Raw genomic sequence first — 19,607 nt, 5'->3', positions numbered from 1 at the left:
ACTCTAACCATTAACAACACTGCTCACACAACACAATGACCTCATTTGTTAAAGTTCTGCATTACTTTTATAGAGGTTTTGTGTAGTGAAATGATGCTATCATCTCAGAGTTTAGACATTATCAGACCAGTATAAAACCAATATGTACTGCATCCCCAGATGAAAGATGTCTATTTCCAGCCTTTGCTTTGGCTGTTTGAGATTTAAGTTGTGTTTTAAAACTGAGCGAGTTGTTTTTATGGCTATAGCTAGGTGTTATTTTGTGAATTGTGTCTGAGCGTCTGCTGGGCTCCAGTCCCCAGTGCCTCACAGTCCAATTCCACCTGCAGCACACATCTCTCGGCGGCGTTCCCTCCTCTCACTTCACTTCTCACACATAGCGCTTTGTTCATTTCCCATCCTGCAAGACTGACATCTCCTCCTCCTACATAACACATATCAAATGAGGGATGTGACAGGGGCAGATGAGGAGGAAGGAGGAAGATGAGAGCCCTATTTACTATCTATCCCATCACAATGAATTATAAAGGAGGACGAGCTCACGACGAGGGTGGCCTCCTCTTGTGCTGTTGGTTGTTCTTTGGTAGGCTGAGTCTGTTCACCATGCTGCACAATCTATTTGCTCCACTGCCTGCTTGGCATCAGCCTGTCCATCTGTTTGTCTGTTTGCCTCCTGGCTCTTGCCTGCCTCTCCCTACTGCCTCCACTTAAGCGGGGCTTTCTCGGCTGCTGCGATTCACATGTCATCCTGGCCCGCTGCACAAGACAGCCTAGTGCTATGCCAGTGCTGTGTATACACCTCAACCAGGCTACAGCCCGGCATCCATACAAATAGGCTCGCAACACTGACAGGCCATCGGTGCGCATTACTATTCACACACCAACTCATGCACACTCCCGCACATGCACACCACCTGACACAACCTGCTATTGCACCTTGGCAAGTTGAAATAAGAACTTTGCATGGCTGTGGCTAAATGAATAGAATAACAAGCTGTGTGTATCCAGCAGACAGATAGTAATGTAAAAGGAAGCCCTAATGAAAACGGTTTCTATCACAGAGGAAAGTTGCTGCGTTGCAGAGCTGTGATTTGTTGCTGTTAGCAGCCCTTTCATTTGGAGCAGACCAACTAAAGTACACAGTCCCCTCAACCACTTTGTAGCTGTCACAGCTCCTCTGCCCTCTGCGCTGCCTGGCACGCTTTGACATTGTGCTGAGGAGAGCACAGGCTCTTATCATCAGGGAATGACCGCCGGCATGGAGGTACGCACTGGGTGGGACAAATGGCTCTGTTAGGGGGGGGGCTTCTGCCACTGTTAGATGTTCACATCATCAGACGGAACACGCCATGACACAGACACATCTCTGCCACAGTCTCTGCCACAGTCTCCTCCTCCACATTCACTAGAGTCTATGTCTAGTGAACATGTCTCCTAACAAGACCATCACCGCTGCCTCTACCCACAGCACTCTGACATGACCAAGAGGGTTGAGACATGCTAACATGCAGATCTGTGACATTCAAAGAGAGGTTCAATCTCAGAATAGGAAGTGAACCTAAATCATGGCCTATCTATGATGTGTGACGGTGAAGAGTGAGAGGATGAGATTTTAGCTTTGGTCTAAAAAGTGAAATGACAGCAAAATTATTATGAACCAAGACTATTCTTAACCTGACAATGTACTTCTGCTAAGGTGGATGCTACTGAATGCACACATTTGAATTATCCCATGACTAAACCTTTTTGCTGTAAGGTATTGTCTTTAATTGTAAGTCATCTGCAGAGGAATCCTGCTCTGCAAACTCTCCTAATCTACCATTTAGACCCTAGAAATTAAAATTTGCTGGGACAATTGTGCTTTGTTTTGTAAAGGAGCACTCCTATTAACCTGACCAGCCTTGTCTGCCAAAATCCAAATCAGCTTGTGCATAAATGTCCACAAAATGTGAACCTTTTATAATGAGCTACTTCAACAATGTTGTTATTTCATCAAACAATCATCATCCAATTTACATCAGAATGTCCCCTTCACAGATTCATTGCAATTGATAATTTATCTTAGGTTTGTTCTGACTTCCCAGCCAGTGAGAACTAAGTAAAAAAAGAAATAAATAATAATATGCTAGCCAAAGTACACATGTTTTAATATGCTTGAACTCACGTGGTGTCAGCTTGAAGGAGATGTAAGCAGCATGTTCTGTTTGACAACTCAGACTGTGTAATAGTCAGTGTAAATGATAAGAGCAATAAAGATGTGACTCCAGTGTAACATAAAAGTGCATTAAGGGGGAGGTCCTGGATCTTGTCCAAGCAACCTGCAGTGTAAAGTAATTCAGGTGTCCCAGAGGAAAAGACCCAGAAACTGTGTGTGAAGGTAGACCAGATGTTGACATTTGCTGTAGCCGAAGGATATCAGAGGCGAGCTGGTTAACACTGATTTAATGTGCTTATATTTTTACTATGTGTGAATGTGTCAGTCACAGTTCTGATAAATATGTGACACAAATACTATTACACATTTTAATTATATTATAAGAGTGACATTATACATTGAAATGTGTATTGAACTATGAAGTATATAATGTAATCCATTCACTGTGTTTTATAGTAACTGCTTTTACTATTAACTAAATGTAAATAAGTAATAACAGAACTTATAAAAGCCAAAACTCAACTTGTGCGTCACAGTTCTTGTTTTTTACTTCAGTTTTTTACCTCTTAAAGCAAGTACTTCTATGCAAGTTAGACTCTTTACATAGACAATCCACAATCTGTGACAGATGCTCACTCTGCAATATTACCTTCTCATTCATCCCCCAAATTTTTCAAAGTGTTTTGGATCAGAAGAGCAATGTTACTGCTTCTCCTGAAGAAGTCCCTGGTCATTGTGGAATTGTGAAATGTTTAAAATGTCATCAGCACATAACAAGATAAGGCCCTTGCAAAACTTGACACTCCATGTTACTTTCCTGGTGGAGGTCCCTTTACCTGCTTGTCTCCATGGAAAACAGTATGCCAAGTTAAAGGTCAGATTTGTGGAGAGGTGACCTCACTCAAAGTAAGAAAAAGCTACCCTGAAAAATTTTTTCAGGGTATTTTTGGCAACAAAATCACCTGTATTTGAATATTTGATGCAACAATAATAACATCTCCATGGAGACAAGCAGGTGACAGATCCTCCACCAGAAAAGTTGCATAGAGCACCTATAAATGAAAAAGATCATTATGGATCTTTCTCCACAACCAACTAAATCCACTAAACACTTTTCCACTTAAAAAATTAGATTATTTTTCTCTACAAAAATGATTGATAAGTAAAGGAATTCATTAAACCAAGTACTTATTTTTTTATTGTTTTCAGTTTTTATTGCCTTATCATCATTTTCAATTACAAACAAAATAACAGAATAAACACAGTAAGTATAATTTAGAGGCTCACACAACTGGGAGTGCAGCCTTACAAGTTTCACATAATTTGCCGACATGCACCCAATGATCATGTGAGCTGTAGAACAACGCCGTGATGAAGCCTCGGACAAACAAGAGGCTTTGTTTTGCCCACGTGAAACAGAGTGGAGTGTTCCCCAGTTATGACCTTTTCAATACATCTCCGGTACATATTAACCTTGTGGGTGGAGTGGGGAGGTGTGAGCGGGATGGACCGGGAATGACTGTCCTTCAGGGATGAGCCCGGTCTGCCTGTGTGTGTGTGTGCGGGTAAGAGAGAGAGTGGAGGAGGAGATGTAGCGCTACTATTAGCTCCACTAGTGAATGGATTCAATCAACAAACTGGCAGAGTGAAGAAAGGAAACGGTGTGATTCATTTACTCAGGCTCCCACTCCCAGCTCAACAGTCAAAACACATAGACTGAATAGTTTGGAAATGTCAGAGCTCTCAATGCACAATGTCAGCCGTGGTGGGGCAGCGTATTCATTTGAGGGAGAAAGCTTTTGCACCAGTTTAACAAGTCGGTTATTTAAGGAATTGAACTGCTCATAAGTCAAACCAATGTGGAGAAATGTGAGTATGCAGGCATCTTATGGTTACATTAACAATTCATTACAACTCCTTTGTAAGATAAAACTAAATAGACAATTAAAGTTATGGTTACACTGAAATGACTGCTTTCCACAAATTTTCCACTTTCAGCGACAATGGGACTTAGATGAATGCACAAAGGTACACTGTGTAACATGTCTAGTATGGTAGAAGATCTGCCGTCTGCTTGTTTCTATGGAAATATTATTGCTTTATGCAAAATGTTACACAGTAAAGATTAATCCATCATGAGGGAGACAAGCATGTTACAGCACTAGGCTGCATTACAATTCAGATCTGTGGAGCGTCACCCCGATCACAGGAGAAATTATTGTATTTTTTGAGCAATAGAAACACCTGTAATGAGTAAATGCTAGATGTATATGTTTAATTTCATAACATGGAACATTACAGAGAAAGCAATAACATCTCCATGGTGACAAGTAGGTAGGGGACCGTCTGGCAGAAAAGTTGAAAGTGCACCTGTACTCTGCAATATTTGAGCTTTTAGCCATATTATAATGTTGTTGCTGCATCATAAACATACCTGAAATTGTGTTTTGTTTCACACGTTTGAGTAATGTTTCATTATCGGCCTGTCTACATCTCCAAATCTTAAAATGCTTTGTTCCACCTAGTGATATCATTAAGTGGTAGTTTTCTACCACAGCTACCTTTTATCATAAATTCGGCAAAGATTGGTAATTCCAGGGCTGAAATCATCCAAATTATTCTGCCTAGTGAAGGTATACACCTTTTGAAAAACACAGTGGTGCACTTTCTTTTCTGTATTTACAAGTGACAACACAAGGCAGAACAGACTGTTTTCAGTTTAAGAAAATAATTCATCCTTAGTATGCAGGGTTTGTATGTTAAACATGTGAATGAAATGAAACACAGCTCCAGGTATGTTTTTGATGAGGAAACAACATTATAATATTAATCAGAAAACGTAATTCAGGCCTTTTAATGTGTAGTTAATCCCAAGCGTACACACATTCACTGGGGTTCAGTTTAGATGGTTATGGATGAAAAATTCAAACTTCTCACAAACGAACATGTCAGCTTGAATTAAGTTTGAACCACGGACAACGTTTTTGCTGAGACAAGACCGCTATGCTGATAAGGGGCTGACAGATTTCAAAGACTTTCTCTATTTTGAAAATGTTAAAGCAAATCTGCGTATTGGCCTCACCCTCAACAATGATCCTGTAGAACCCGATACATTTTAATTACGCTGAAACAGTCCTCAAAGCATCATCAAGGGAGAGTGGATCTGGGAGTCCGGCTGATATGAGCTCTGATTATTAACAAGAGATTTGGCATCAAACAACCATAAGCCAACAACAGCGTGCTTGGGCCAAATTGGCACGCTGTCAGCATCACCCGGCTCAGAGAAAGCTGTAAATCAGAGCAGCAGCCAGGCCTGCCCCCCTGCTCCTCCACCCCCTCCACCAAAGCTCCAGAGTATCCCAGGCCCTTCAGAGAGTCCCCTCCGTGGCCTCACCAAAGGGGCTGATTGGGCAGGGCCAAGGCACACAACCACACATCCAGAAGAAGACGTCACGTGAAAGCCTCAGTGTCAGTTAGCTTGACAGGAGCAGAAAGCAACACCTGGGCCTCGGTGAAGAGCTAATAACCCCAGCTGAACCCCTGTCCTGTTAATCAGACGCAGGGGCACCTTGGCTCCAGTCACAAATGTAATCACAGTACACGGCGCTCACGCTTGATCCACAAGGCCACAGAGACAATGAGGGGGACCTGAGTGTCATTTACAGCAAATGTCTTTCCAATGACTATGGATCCACTCAGCCCCTGTTAAAGATCCTGGTATTGGCAGCAACCTGAATAAAAATCAAGACGTAAGGCTGAGATGTTTGGGAAGCATGTCAGAATCAGAATCTGAACAATGTATTGCCATTGTCAGTTAACAAAATTCACAAGCTAAGAACTTGCTTCTGCATTATGGTGTAACATTAAACAAAGAATAATAATGAAAACTAAATTAAAATAAATAATAAAAGCAAGGCCATGCATTAAACTAAGGTGTAAAACAGACTATGATTTACAAATACAAAATATACTTGTTTTGCACACATACACAAGTATTGGCCCTAATCTTGCAATGCAAAAATGACGTATCCAGACCCTGATTATCACTAAACTGCCAAGAAAAAAAATTAACATAACATTTTTTAAATTTTATATTAAAGTTCTCAAAGTAGCCACCCTTGGCCTTCTCTCAATAAGCTTCTTGATGAAGTCACCTGAAATGATTTTTACTTCACAGGTGTGCCTTGACAGGGTCAAAAAAGTGCAAACAGGGTTCAAAGCGCAGTGTGACTGGCAGTGTATAGTGGTTTCTATTTAATATTACACACATACATAGTTTGTTCATTGGAAGCTGTGATATTGTAATATTTTATCTAAAATGGCATAGTAATAGAAGCAGGTATATTGACTTCCTTCCTTGAAACCTTGCTTTCTGTTAACATATTTTCTTACACTTGATGTTAAGACCCAACTCACTGATACTTGAATGCATCGAAAACTCCCATTGATTTTTTTTAGCAACTCCACTTTTCTGTTCTTACTTAACCAGGACATCCTTATTGAGATGTAGTGCATGTGTTGTAGGATCGATCGTTCCATTTGAGATGAGATTTTGAGATAAATTATAAGGCTAATGACCTTCTTACAGTCCATGGGGAGCGTTCAAACCTCCCTATGTGAAAAGAAGACTTTGAGGGAAAAAGCCAGATCAAAGCAGCAGAGACTTAAAATGACTGCAGCTCCAGAGGTGGGATCCTGAGACCTCCTCACCCTGACTGGGCTGTCCACTTGGGGCCGTCTAATTATATACCAGCCCCTGACCCAGGTTAATCACTGATGCTGTGTTTGCCATCTGGTGTTTGTGCCAAAAACAAGGGGCTTAGAAACAGGTTTGATGCTGAGATGACAGTGTGACTTTTATACTGCATGACCAATAAGATTTTATATTCTTTGTAATGTTCAAGTTTGTATGATAAAACAATTATCTTAAAGGTGTGATATTTAAACCATTTCTAGAGGAGGGGCCATTACCTATTTGGTCGTACCCTGCTATGGTCGTGGTATGGTCGTACCCTGATTCATCAGCTGGTTTCACTTCATGGAAACAGTCTGACCTCGCAGGATTAGAATTTGTTCGCTGCTATTTGGTCGAGACGTATGTAATATGCCACTAACTGTGCAAACTGTTATATTAAGCTTTTCCCAAACCCCATTAGGAAGAAGGGCAATAACGTCCCCTCAATAAAATTCACCAAACATTCTCTTTATTCCAGCTTTAAACCCTCGATCGTCAACACAGAATGTATGGCTCTTCGCTGATTGGCTGGTGCCTGGACTTGCGCTTCCGGGGCTTTTACGAACCATCTAGAGTATTCCAATTCCAGATCTAGTCGCTGGAGAGAAATGAAATTGAGCGGAGGGGCTAGGTGGTGCCAGCCTGGCTAGTATTGTTGTGCCAGGAAATTAAACATTTTACTTATTTTTCTCCAGAATGCATGTTTTCCAATATATGTCTCTTTTTATATATCTATTTTTATTTTAAGCAATAAAAACAACTGTAACTGAGTAAATGTAAGACAGATAAGATGCCATATTGTGAAATAGTCTGTGCAAAGCAATTACAAGCAGGTAGTAAACCCGCAGAAATGTTACATAGAGCGCCTTTAACCAAAATAATACAAAATAATTTGCATATTTGTACTATATCAGTAATGCATTTTTCCCCTATCATCTCAAATGCAAAAATATATTTTTAGTCAATAAAATATTGTATACAATAAAAGAAATATTACTGACAATAACATTTTGCATTCATTTTACATAGAAATTATGTTGTGTGCAGTGTACAGATGGCAAACATTATTTTCAAAGGTTTTCTTGATACTCAGATGGGTGTATTGGTCATCGATAAAAAAAATACTGCATAAATTGAGACCCCATCCAGGTTAAGGTAATAAAATCATGTTGTGGTCCTTTCTGTGTGGATATTACCATAAAGCAAAGTGCCTTTAACGACCAGCAATCTCATGCGATGATGATGCCCTGCTCTTTCCAGATATGAATGACATTGGGTTGTATGGGAAAACAAACATATGAGGCCATTTAAAGAAGTGGCGACCCCTGTTGTGTAGGTTCTATGGCCTTGTTACGGTCCTAAAATCATAATGTGCACTCTGGCCTATTCAAAGGGGTGCCATGATCATCAAGTTGGTGTCAAATGGTTTTCTTCAATCCCCTGGTCCGTCTGAGCATCTGAACATAACCAAGCTTTCATGGGATGTCCTGGAGTGCAGAGAGCCAGGTAATTTTCAGCCCCCTTCATCCCTCAAGCTCTTCGTCTTCAATGGAGGGTAAATATCCAATTACTTACAGTGCACAAACTTGTAAAGCGGCACTGCATGTGGGACTGAGCGGGTCATCCTCCTTGCAAGCAGGTGACCGGTGAAAAACCTGCCCCTCTCACAATAAATACTGACCCAAGTGCCAAGGTTGAATTCAATGTGTTTCTTTAAAGCAGCATGATGTGGTTAAGCTCAATTACATTTTGATGAGTTTTAGGTTTTACATTATATTCAAATATTTATTTTATGTATATTCAGTAGAAATACTTCTCCTTTCCCAGGTAAACATAGACTTGTAACCATGTGTTCCTGTAGAGTAGAATACCTACTACCACAAGTACTTTGCAATTTCACAACAAAATATACTATTGCTTCAGCTACCATTGCAAAAGAAAATTTTGCAAAAGCTGGACAAAAAAAAACTTTTGTCCAGTTGACAGAATCATATTTTCTAGCAATGAAACCTACCTGGGCAACTGAAGGATAACACAGACTTCCACTACCACTATCAATGTAACAAATAACTGATAGAAAACTGGTACTTTTGGCCAGTACTTTAACTACTGCTATTCAGTGTGCAGTTCAGGTAGTGTATAAAATAGCAGCTTTTTATTACCTCCTCAGTTCCTCCAGTACTTGAACATACACATGAGTCACTATCAGAGTGCTGAAAAATAAGTACTGCTTCTATAGTAATTAACCATTCAAAACAAAATATAACATCTTTTGCATCGCAAAATATCCTTAAAATGTTGCCTTAAAACAGGAAGTAACAACCATGTATAATATAACATTTTTACTGGGGACCAATCCTATACGGGTATCGGATCTTGGCACTGATACTAAAAAAACAGCTGGATATCGGCTTTGCAATATTGGTTCTGCTGATATCCTGCTTGGACATATAAATTGATGTAATATAATTATTTACTGGTCATAGTTGGCCCAGAAAGTCTCTTAATGTTTGAACTTTTATTTATACAAAGTTCTTCAGCAGTTACTTGAGGGATAATTAACAGTTACACATTTGGATATGTGATTTTTGTTTAAAGGAAATAAATGTTGTTTTCAGTCTCTGCCCTGATATTGGTTAATTATTGGCTATCAGCAGATACTAAAATCAGCATTGGAACTGAAAAAGCTGGATCTGTGCATCTCTAGTTTTTACAACCTGCAATCGCTCTCCTTTACAGCTCTATTGCCTCTATTGCCTGTACAATTGAAAGAGATATAAGGTGTTGTTTATGTAGAAGTGAATCTGCCAGCAATATATTCTAATACAACCGCCACCTGAATCAACCCAGACAGTAAACAAGCATCTATATACAGTAATTTGACATAAAAGTTCTATGGTTAAAGGGCTTGTTGCATTAGAAAAGACACAGATGCAGTAATTGGTTGATAGCGACAGAAGTCTTGGCGAGAAACTGACAACTATAAGAAGCCCTCCATTCCTGTTGTGATCTTTCTCCACTGATGAATATTAAAGAGGATGTATTAAAGCACATTACCTGGAAGCGTCTGGGTAAAACACTGTGAGTTGTCTGTAATGGCACACTAGCTGCTCATCAGAGCCCATACTTGATAGGTATTATTATGAATTAGATACGCATGCATAAGGACAGAGTCGGGCGTGGGGGAGGAGCACAGAGTCTGATAATAATCGCCATTGTTTTACTAACTTCACTTGAGGGCAACCATTTGAAAAGAGAAAAAATAATCTACACACCACTTTCATAATTAGCATTTAAACTTGCCATAGGTTCTTAAAAAACACAACGGGCATGGTCATGAACGAGTTCTCATATACAGACGACTAAAATATGAATTGTTTGAGGGCTGAATGAGCGCTGTTTTTAATAAAGGTGTGCTAACATTATTGGTGGAGGCCAGGTCAGCAACCTTCGTCTTTGTTCTGAGATATGACTGGTTCACTAAGAATCTACCACATAGCATTAAACCAATTTATCTCCATGGAGATAGGCAGGTGACACCAGGCCAAATTATACGACAGATCTGTGGAGGCGATCTCCCTCACACTAAAAATGCATATTTTTCAAGGGAGCAGCAATATTAATACTGAACAAATGTAATATAGATATGTAGAAATAAAAGATATAACATCTTTTGAATGGTCATTCTATCAAGCATTTGTTTCTGCTTTAGTTTTTATAAAATTGCACCATTTGGAAACTACCAATTCACATGGAGTTTTGGCCTGATCTGACATTTCTGCAAATGCAACTATTACAGCTGCAATTACATCCAAAAAGAACAAAGGCAAAAAGCAACCAATAAAAAAAAAACATTTCCTCAGTGCCTTTGTAGCTTTACAGAGCTTCCACCAGGTTAATGTAATACTATTCTACACCATAGTAACATTTCCTAGAACAGGCATGTCACCTGCATGACTCCAGGTAAATCCCGTTTAAGTTAAAACCATACTTTGAAACATCCGCTATAGATTTACCTGGCTTTTATGGCATTCTGTGGAATACCATAGCTCAAGGAACATCATTTCCATGAACAGAAGCAGAGACTTTGTGGTTTGTAGAGATGCATGCCCACTTATAGTGAGGCCAGTGCAATAAGTGCAATAAGAACATTTTGTTATTGCACACAAGGGTGGAGCTTGTAGGCCACACAGAGGTGAATCACAGTCCAGAAGTCCATGCAGCTAGTAGCACTAAGCATCACCCTTTAGTTTTAATTATATATGAAGGATAGCTACACACTCTTGAGAATAAGTCTAGACACACCCTTCAACATGGATTGATCAACCCAGTGACTCTCAGGTCCAGTGCAGTCACATTCGGGCCACCCTCAGCTTCAGTCTGTCCCGAAAGAGAACTCGGCAAGGTGGGCCAATCTGTGTGCACCCAGCAGCCTCCCGAGAGGGGTGGAATTTCTGTCTGCATCAATTATTCAGCAACCATCTTAGATAACACTGGCAGGGCACGATGGATGAGGTCTATTTCTGTATAGTACTTCATAAGGAACATGGGAGTTTTTTTTTTACATTAGTGTCTGGTGGATATAACTAGTTCTTTCTGCTGGTACTTTATGTAGCGCTGGTAGCAGCTGAAGCATCTTTGAAAAAGGCTCTTAAGTCACTCCATGTTCTTGCTTCTTTCTTCAGCCCTTTCGAGAAGATCTAAAGGACACACTTGGCAAAGAAATCAAAGGTAGATCTTCAACAAATAGCGCAAATCCTTAAGAGAAAACTTGCCTGTGTCCAAGGTTTTGACAATAGACCGCTGTTTGTCATTCAACTTCCAGTTTCTGATTGCTTACATGGATTTGAAGTATTATTTCCCTCTAACAATAACTTAACTAGAGGTACACTTAGGAAACACTTGCTGCATTCTCTGACAAGTGTGTGTAGTGACAGCATAGCACTTCAGAAGGGACAGACGGCAGCAGCAAATCACAACTTTTCCTTGTCAAAACTATTTCCACAATATTGAGCGACTTTGAAAGCGCTGTACACTGGAGAGGGAGTGAAAAATAAATCTTTCAAGGAGTTCTATGTTATATAAAAACACACAATGGAGAAAATGTTTAACTGTTGTGTAAATGCCACACATTTCCAAACTTACAGAGTTATAGTGCCCAAAAACCCATATGGAACTTGTGATTTCTGTTCACAATCACATCACATTCTGAACAGGCTGCAGAAATTAGTTTTACACTGAAAATCTTCTGAACTGCAATATAGCTACAGTAAATTATGAAATGGTTCACACCCTGGAGCGTTAATCATCATTAACTACTGCAAATAAGTGGCACTAATGGTTATTACGAAATTGTTATCTAATTAGTTCTTTTAACCAGTCCACTCTGCAGATGGACATTTGACTGAGGGATGAAGGACATAACTATGTCTCAGCAATGTGCTGTACGTATTCAAATCTGAGAAAGTTACTATGGTAAAAACAGAAACTGTAGTTAAAATAGTAAAATGTTGATCTTTTGGGGGATAATATTTATTACCAATTCTAAACCACTGGTTTAAGGGGGAATACAATACTAGTAGATAATATAGGCTTTTATATTGCCACTTGTGTATGTTTAGCCTTAATTCTTGAGGCTTTTGAGTTTTATTTAATACAGCTCTTATCTAATTTGTACTTTTAACCAGTCCATTTTAAGATGGGCTAATTTTCATCGCAGGGAAGATTGGATATACGAATTAACAGTCTTTGTACAATGTGATTCAGTGAGTATTAGATCTTAAGCATGTAATTAGTTTAGAAGCCAATGTGCAGAGGAATGAAGTGCTCTGACAGTGCTTATTTCCCTGTGCATTTATAAACAGCTACGTGTGCTGCTGTGTGAGACTTGTTGTTTCTGCTCTTGCTGTTGCCTACATGTCAGAGGATCGGCGACATTTGATTTTGACAGAAGTGGCTGGTCGCGTACAGTTATTTCTGTCACGTCGTGCGCTGCAGGGAGCCGTCCTGAGCACTGAGTGTAATGCAGTGTGGGGGCGTATACTGGGGTCATACGTGACCCAGGGTGCTCCCTGGTGAACACGGTTCTACTACACTGATCCTGTCAGTCAGCCAGCCAGTCACTCGGGCGGGCAAGCGGCAGGAGCAGAGTGCCTGGCAGAGAGGCAGCGGACACACACAGATAGGCAGGCACCGGGAGATGGAGGCACTGAGACAAGTATTCCCCATAGTCCATCCACAGAACTGCTCAAATGATGCAGCATCTCTCAAGAGGGCCGGACAGCTCAAGGAGGACCTGGTGCCACAGCCACTGCAGCCAGGTCACTCTGTGTCAATTATCAGAGGTGAAATGATGACTTCAAAAGTGGAGCTGGAGGGGTGGAGGAGTTTCTCCTTAATATTAATGTGGTTCACAAATACACATTATTTTAAATGAGTGAAGTACACATTCAATTACCCATCTTAAACCATATTACATGTAAATTTAAAGTCATAAATCACCTGGAGTATTTGTCATTTGTTGCTTTCACCTTTGTGGTATGGAGCAGGAGAAGCAGTAAAGTGTCTGAATTACGGGTGTGTATAAACCAGCGTCACAGGGACACACTAGGTGGGGTGTTAATCCCTGACTAATGAACTCCGCCAGTAGCTTCCGCTGTGGCCTCCCTGGACACCTCCACCTGTGTGAGTGTGTATGTGCCAGGGTTAGAGCCACTGAAGAGGACAGGCTCCCGCTCCTCCAGCCTGACAGGCATAACTCAGCCACACAATTTCACGCTTTGTGGGCAGTACACGCCGCTGCCTTCCCCATCCAACCACCCAACCACCTGACGCCACCCGCACACTCAACCCTGCTATTAAGACTGAGGGAAAAAGACCAAATCAAAAATTAATCCCTCAACATACACCTGAAATTGAAAAAAATATGAGTGGACTTACCATTTTGTTATTGATTTCATGAAAATGAATTTCACAGACTTTCTCTACGATGTCCTCGCTCTCAAAAGTTATGAAACCAAATCCTATGCAGAGAAGAACAGAGGGGAGGGGGGAAGAGAGAGAGAGAGAGACAGTTAGCTTCAACAAAACTTCCAAAAGAAAAAGATAGATTATTATTATCACAAGCAGATTCAGAAACTATGCAAGTTCATTTTTGTAGATTGGCTTGGGCCTTGAAAAGAACAAGTGCACAAGACAGACATTGTCCTCTTTAAATCAGGAATATGATGAAATCTGCCACATTATTAAGGGCACTCCAAGACCTCTTCTGCAGCGAGAAGATGGAAAAACAGCACAAAGCTTTGTAATGAGATTCACCGAGCTAGGGCCCAGCATCTGAATTTCATTAAATGCATTTTGTGTTCTTTTTATTGAAATTTCACTGTATAACAAGCCCTCGTTTTTATGTTAATGCAGGACTCAGAATGAATGTGTCATTGACTGTGGGTTTTTTACGCCATATTTATGGGATAAAAGCTTAACCCCTCTTTTAACACAAAGACACAGACAAGATGGTTGCAGATTTTTGAACACGCTTTTTGATGGGGATGCACAAAGCAATTGAGCATCTTGTGTGGTCGAGGGCTGAAAGAAAAACTGATCTTGTATTACTTCAGCAAAAGAAGAAAATGGCACAACAGGAACACATTTAGTGAATAAAAAACCAAGTGTGGCTGCGAGAAGATGGGTTTCTTTAACAAAAAGCACCAGACGATGCACTGAAATCACTTCAGATAAAGCTTAAACACCAGTCAATATAAACAGCCCGCCATCTGACTTCCTCTTGTAGATGCGAACATGTACTATCTAGTATACAATAGAGACACTGCAGTGCTTAGAATAGTTTATGTAACCACAACTTGTACTCTGTGCTACGCTGTTCACTCAAAGTCACTTTACAATTCGGTACATTATTGATTCTCTCATCTGTTGAACTTGGTAGTGGTGAGCTGCTACTGCTCTGGGACAGACTGGTGAAAGGATGACTGTGATTGTTTATCATCAAGTCAGCTAGCCATAAAATTTGTATATCAGTGACAATACAAAGATTTCTTGAAAGTAAACCATTGGTCGCCATGTATACTGTGTTTGTATCTTAAGTTGCATTTTGGAGTGCCACAAAATATTTTCAAAACAAAAATCATTTCAACATTGACTCTCAGTAAAGTTCAAGTGTTTTCTGTCTCATTCTACTCTCCAGACCTGCTGCAGATAGAGTTTTACAAATCTTACTGAAACAAAATCTTATTGACATAGGCAGTTTATTTTCACAAAAAACTTGAAAACTTACTAAGGCAATTATGCTATGAAGCTAGCGGATACACAAACATAAACATTTTTGGCTTTATCTTCTACCACATATGATGCATTGTTAATTGAAATGTCCTGACATCAATTTTGCCAGTGCAATATAGATATATGAATATAAAATAACATAAATAACAAGTATAGTATATTTTATTCATACAGGCTGATTGATTTATTATTTAGAGGCAAACACATTTCCTCCTCTTCCAAAGTAATGAGAAAGTGTGCATATTAAGTGTCCTTAAATGATGTGCCGTTAGCGCTGTCACTCTTCTTCAAGTAACAATGGATGCTCCTCAAAGCGGAACATTCGTTGAGGGAGGACTTAGCACCTTAATGCTTCAGCTGATTAAACATGGACAACATCTAATAAGATCTTAGGAGACAGAATATCAATTTCCCAGTGTCTGACATCTCTACGTTGGGCTTGAGGCGAGAACATGCAACGCCAGGAAAAACAGGGTAGCGCGAGATAGATAGATGTGCCCTCTGCTCACCCTACCTTCATGCCAGCGTAAGGAGCACTTTTGACAACCAACAAATCAACCGCCAGGAGTCATTTGTCACGAAGAAGTGTCGGGGTAGAGAGGGGAGTAAAGTCTGTGGGGCGGGGGTAGGTGGGAGACTGGGGGAGAGAGAAAAAGTGACAAGGAAAGAGGTTAACACACATGGCCCCTGTCGCCAGGCTCCTTCCCTGCTGCTACGGGCGGCTCTTCCATCAACTGACAGGACATTTTCCACTGCACCATTATATCCTGTGGGGTCAGGGTTGGACCACGCCACAGATACCACCTACCACCAGCAGCCCCATCCCATCGCTCTCTTTCTCTGTCTCTTGGAAAGGACATTTTTGCAGCAGCTGTAAACTGCAGTTGGAATGTGTCCCATAGCCATCAAAAAGCAAACTTCCCCTTGTTTTTCTCTCCTCCCTCCCTCTTCGCAATCGTCCCCCTGTGGGCTGTCTGAACTTGTGGTCCTCTTGCTTGGCTATCCCATTTTACAGACCTTACGGACAATTATAGGCCACAAAATAGCACCGACCCGAGCCATACTCTTACTGCAGAATGTCAGCACAAAACCGGCTTTGTCCTCTTGTATCCTAGCATATTTTTCTCCCAGACGCAAGGATTGAGTTTGACCTCTATGAGACTATTAAAGCCTGTCAGCGCTGATGGACAGGGGGAAGAGGTGTCAACACTTGGGCAGAGAGGACCCTCCCTACAGCTTAAACAATAGGCTGTAAATGGAGGCACAAGGATGTCTGATGGTGAGGTTGATAATAGGTGTTGTGTGGATGGACTTGCTCCGGCCCTCTTGGCTACACTCGCTCACACTTATTAGCCAGCTCCGGGTGCGGCCCCCATCCCATCGTTCCACTAAATTGGCAGAGAGCCTACTTTCACGGCCCTTTACCAGCTTCATCATTCTGCCTCTTTATTTCACACTCATTGCAGGTTTTCTGCTTCTGTACACCGGTGTTTCTCAGCTGCCCACACAGCTCCAAAGCCCTCTCCAGTTACAAACAGTGTCCACAAAGACAACCTGGCAACTTTAGAGGTTATTTCAAGTCTCATAAAAACTATAATGTACAAGATTTATAAGCAAGTGTTAAATGCAATATAAATAGAGTTAGAGAATACAGACTTTTAACAAAATGATGTCCAGATCCAAGTTTAGTCCCAGAGAACAGTACACTGCTTAAATTTCTGTTAAATACTTTTATTAACTGATCTCTTATGACTACAATTGTACTTTCCAACATGTGATACAATCGACATGTGCAAAATTCCTCTATACTACACGATTATCCGAGGACAAATACATAATGTACACATTTATACTATAGTAAATGTAAGCAAGTAATCTACTATTTCAGTATATTGTTCTTTAACAAAGTAATTAAACTTTTAGACGAGGAGGACCACTCTTGAATAAAAGTGGAGCACACCTACTATGTCTATGGCAGGCTACCCCAGGTTCCCTAATGACTGTAGCTAAATATACTACTGAGGCACTGAGCTTATGCATTGTCATGGATATATAAGGCAGACACAGTGCTCATTAACTACACCATTCCAGGTAATGGCCAAAGATAAATGAGGGTAAAGGAAAGGAAGAGTGCAAGAGGTGTTTTATGCAAGTTTAAAGGTAGATAAGATAGCTTCTATGCAAATAATGGTATAAACTTCAGAAATCCAAAATTCCAATCAAACTGTGCCACAATTATGAGCCAAAGTCCAACAATTAGAGTAATATATTTGATGGAGATAATCACAATGAAATCTCACAGTGAAGAAATGACATTTTGGTATTTGATGTGCCAAGACTGTGGTAAGATAAAGATAAAGGTGGGGAGGTTTGAGTTCCAACTGCCTCTAATTGCTGAATTGCCCCTGAGTTTTGATCTATCACATTAGAATGAAAATAGATTGGTGTAGATGTAGCCTGTGGCATTTGATATTTTTCACTTAAAATTTTTAGCCCTCACCTCAAAATCCATTCTAGAAATCTATCATTTAAAAGTGACTTTAATGACAATTTTCTTTTGCCTTAACAGCTCCAAGTGCAAACTCTGCCAACACTTAATAAGGAAGGGAATTGATCCTCCCAGTCGTAGGCTCTACTATCATACCTCCACTTCGCTCTCCCACTTCCTGAGCAGAATAGCTTAGCCTGGCCTGATTAAGCCTGATCAAAAGCTCACCTGTCCAATCAAAGGAGAGACTATAGAAAGCCTACGCGGCGAGCATGCCCCGGCAGCCTCCCAGGCCTGTCTTCTAATGCAGAGCAGCGCACAGAGGCCGCGCCAACACCCACAGCACACTTAGAGCTCTTTGATCACTACTTCCGTCTGCTATTACCAGAGATCCACAGCCCCGGGCGTTAATCCCATGTTTAATACAGTTAGCAGCTCCACTCTCTAACCGCACCAGGCACATTTCACATAAAAAATAGATTTAGGTTGTAAAAGAAAAAACACTCACATAGCGGCAGAGCAATAAAAAAAGCATGTTATGCCGTATATGTTATTGGTTAATTTACAGAGATGAATCGCGGAGTGAGTTTAGGTCCCATGGGAAAGCAGTGATTCCCAGATCGCAAGTCAAAGCACAAGCGCGTGTAAAGTCAGAAACAAATAAATGTGACTACCTCTATGTGTGGGGGCCTTTGGGGAGCGTTGGGACAGACGGGGAAGATGGATCTACTAAGTATGGCTGTGGAGTGGGCCACTAGCAGCGCTGCAGTTGCAGATTCAGGGCTTAGTTTGAAGAGAGCATCATAAAACATTTGATTATGAAGAGATGCATGTCTGTGTACTCCCTGGGGCGCTGTGCTATAAGTAATATGGTGTAGTATGGAGAATCTGGTTTGATCTGGAACTGCTAGTGAATTGTGAAAACATAGGATTTACTTGCAAGCATGATCTTTTGATTTTGCTCACAAATTGGTAAAAAAAAAAAACAAAAAAAAAAAAACATGTCTGCTAAAATAAGCTCTACACAGTGAATGCACTTAAAAAACAAGTGTGATATCATAACATTTCAGGATTTGAACTTTCAAAAATGTTTATGGCAAGTAAAATGGGAAGACCAATTAGACCAATTAGTATAATGAGAAATGTAATGACTAATAAAGTGCCTAAGACAGATTGGACTACTCATTTTACTAAAACACAGTTAAGATCGTTACAGTTAAGATTTGTGAAAAAACATTCACACTTGTTTTCCCGCTTTGGCAGTTTTTAGATTTCAAATTTTACTTCTTGGTTGGAAATCATGACACTACACTAGGGTATTCCATAACTCTTTCCTAGCAAAACTCCTCTAGTGAACACAAAAATTATTAGTATTATCTGACAAATACAAATAGAAAGAAAAACCTTTACTTTGTTGAAGTCATCCTTAAAGTCTCATAAAAAATTGTGTTTCTTTAGTGTAAATTGTCGTGGACTTTTGGATAGAATTCTCCCTACTGGCATGTCATCAATGGGTGAAATTCTCGCTGTTCTCTACTTTTCAACATATTTTTCAACTTTGCAAAATGTTTCTTGATTGGTGTACAACTATAATTTATATTTACAACAGGTATTATCACATCAAATGAAGTCAAAATTAGAGAATCATCAAAACCTGTCAATATGCACTTTATCTACATTTTGGCTGGGTTAGCTTCATCAAGCAGTGACAAATGTCCAATAGCCGAAGTTAGAAGTACAATCTCTAAAACAGCATCTTTTGTTTTCCTGTGTAATACTGTACATACGACAAGCACATTTATTTGCAAGTATAATTTCCAGTTTCATAAGTTGTAAAAGTTTCACAAAATTGCATACAAAGTAGTGTCATTTTCCCCTATTAGCAACCCAACTTCAAATGTTACGATCGTTTCAATACAGTGCCATATTGAACA

General features: G+C 40.2%; 1 protein-coding gene across 12 annotated transcripts in view; it reads right to left on the bottom strand.

Annotated features, from left to right (window-relative positions):
- LOC110168132 (RNA-binding protein Musashi homolog 2) overlaps positions 1-19,607 on the bottom strand; it is a 280,880-nt gene that overhangs the window by 61,644 nt on the left and 199,629 nt on the right. For all 12 annotated transcript variants that reach the window (XM_055149047.1, XM_055149052.1, XM_055149053.1 and 9 more), the window contains exon 8: positions 13,830-13,912. In XM_055149047.1, the coding sequence (XP_055005022.1) occupies positions 13,830-13,912 (83 nt within the window). The remainder of the gene's footprint in view (positions 1-13,829; positions 13,913-19,607) is intronic.

Source organism: Boleophthalmus pectinirostris, unplaced genomic scaffold (genome assembly GCF_026225935.1).
Source record: "Boleophthalmus pectinirostris isolate CB_2022bp ecotype Guang Dong unplaced genomic scaffold, ASM2622593v1 HiC_scaffold_12, whole genome shotgun sequence".
Lineage (NCBI taxonomy): Eukaryota > Metazoa > Chordata > Actinopteri > Gobiiformes > Gobiidae > Boleophthalmus > Boleophthalmus pectinirostris.
This window is presented reverse-complemented; position numbering and strand designations above follow the sequence as displayed.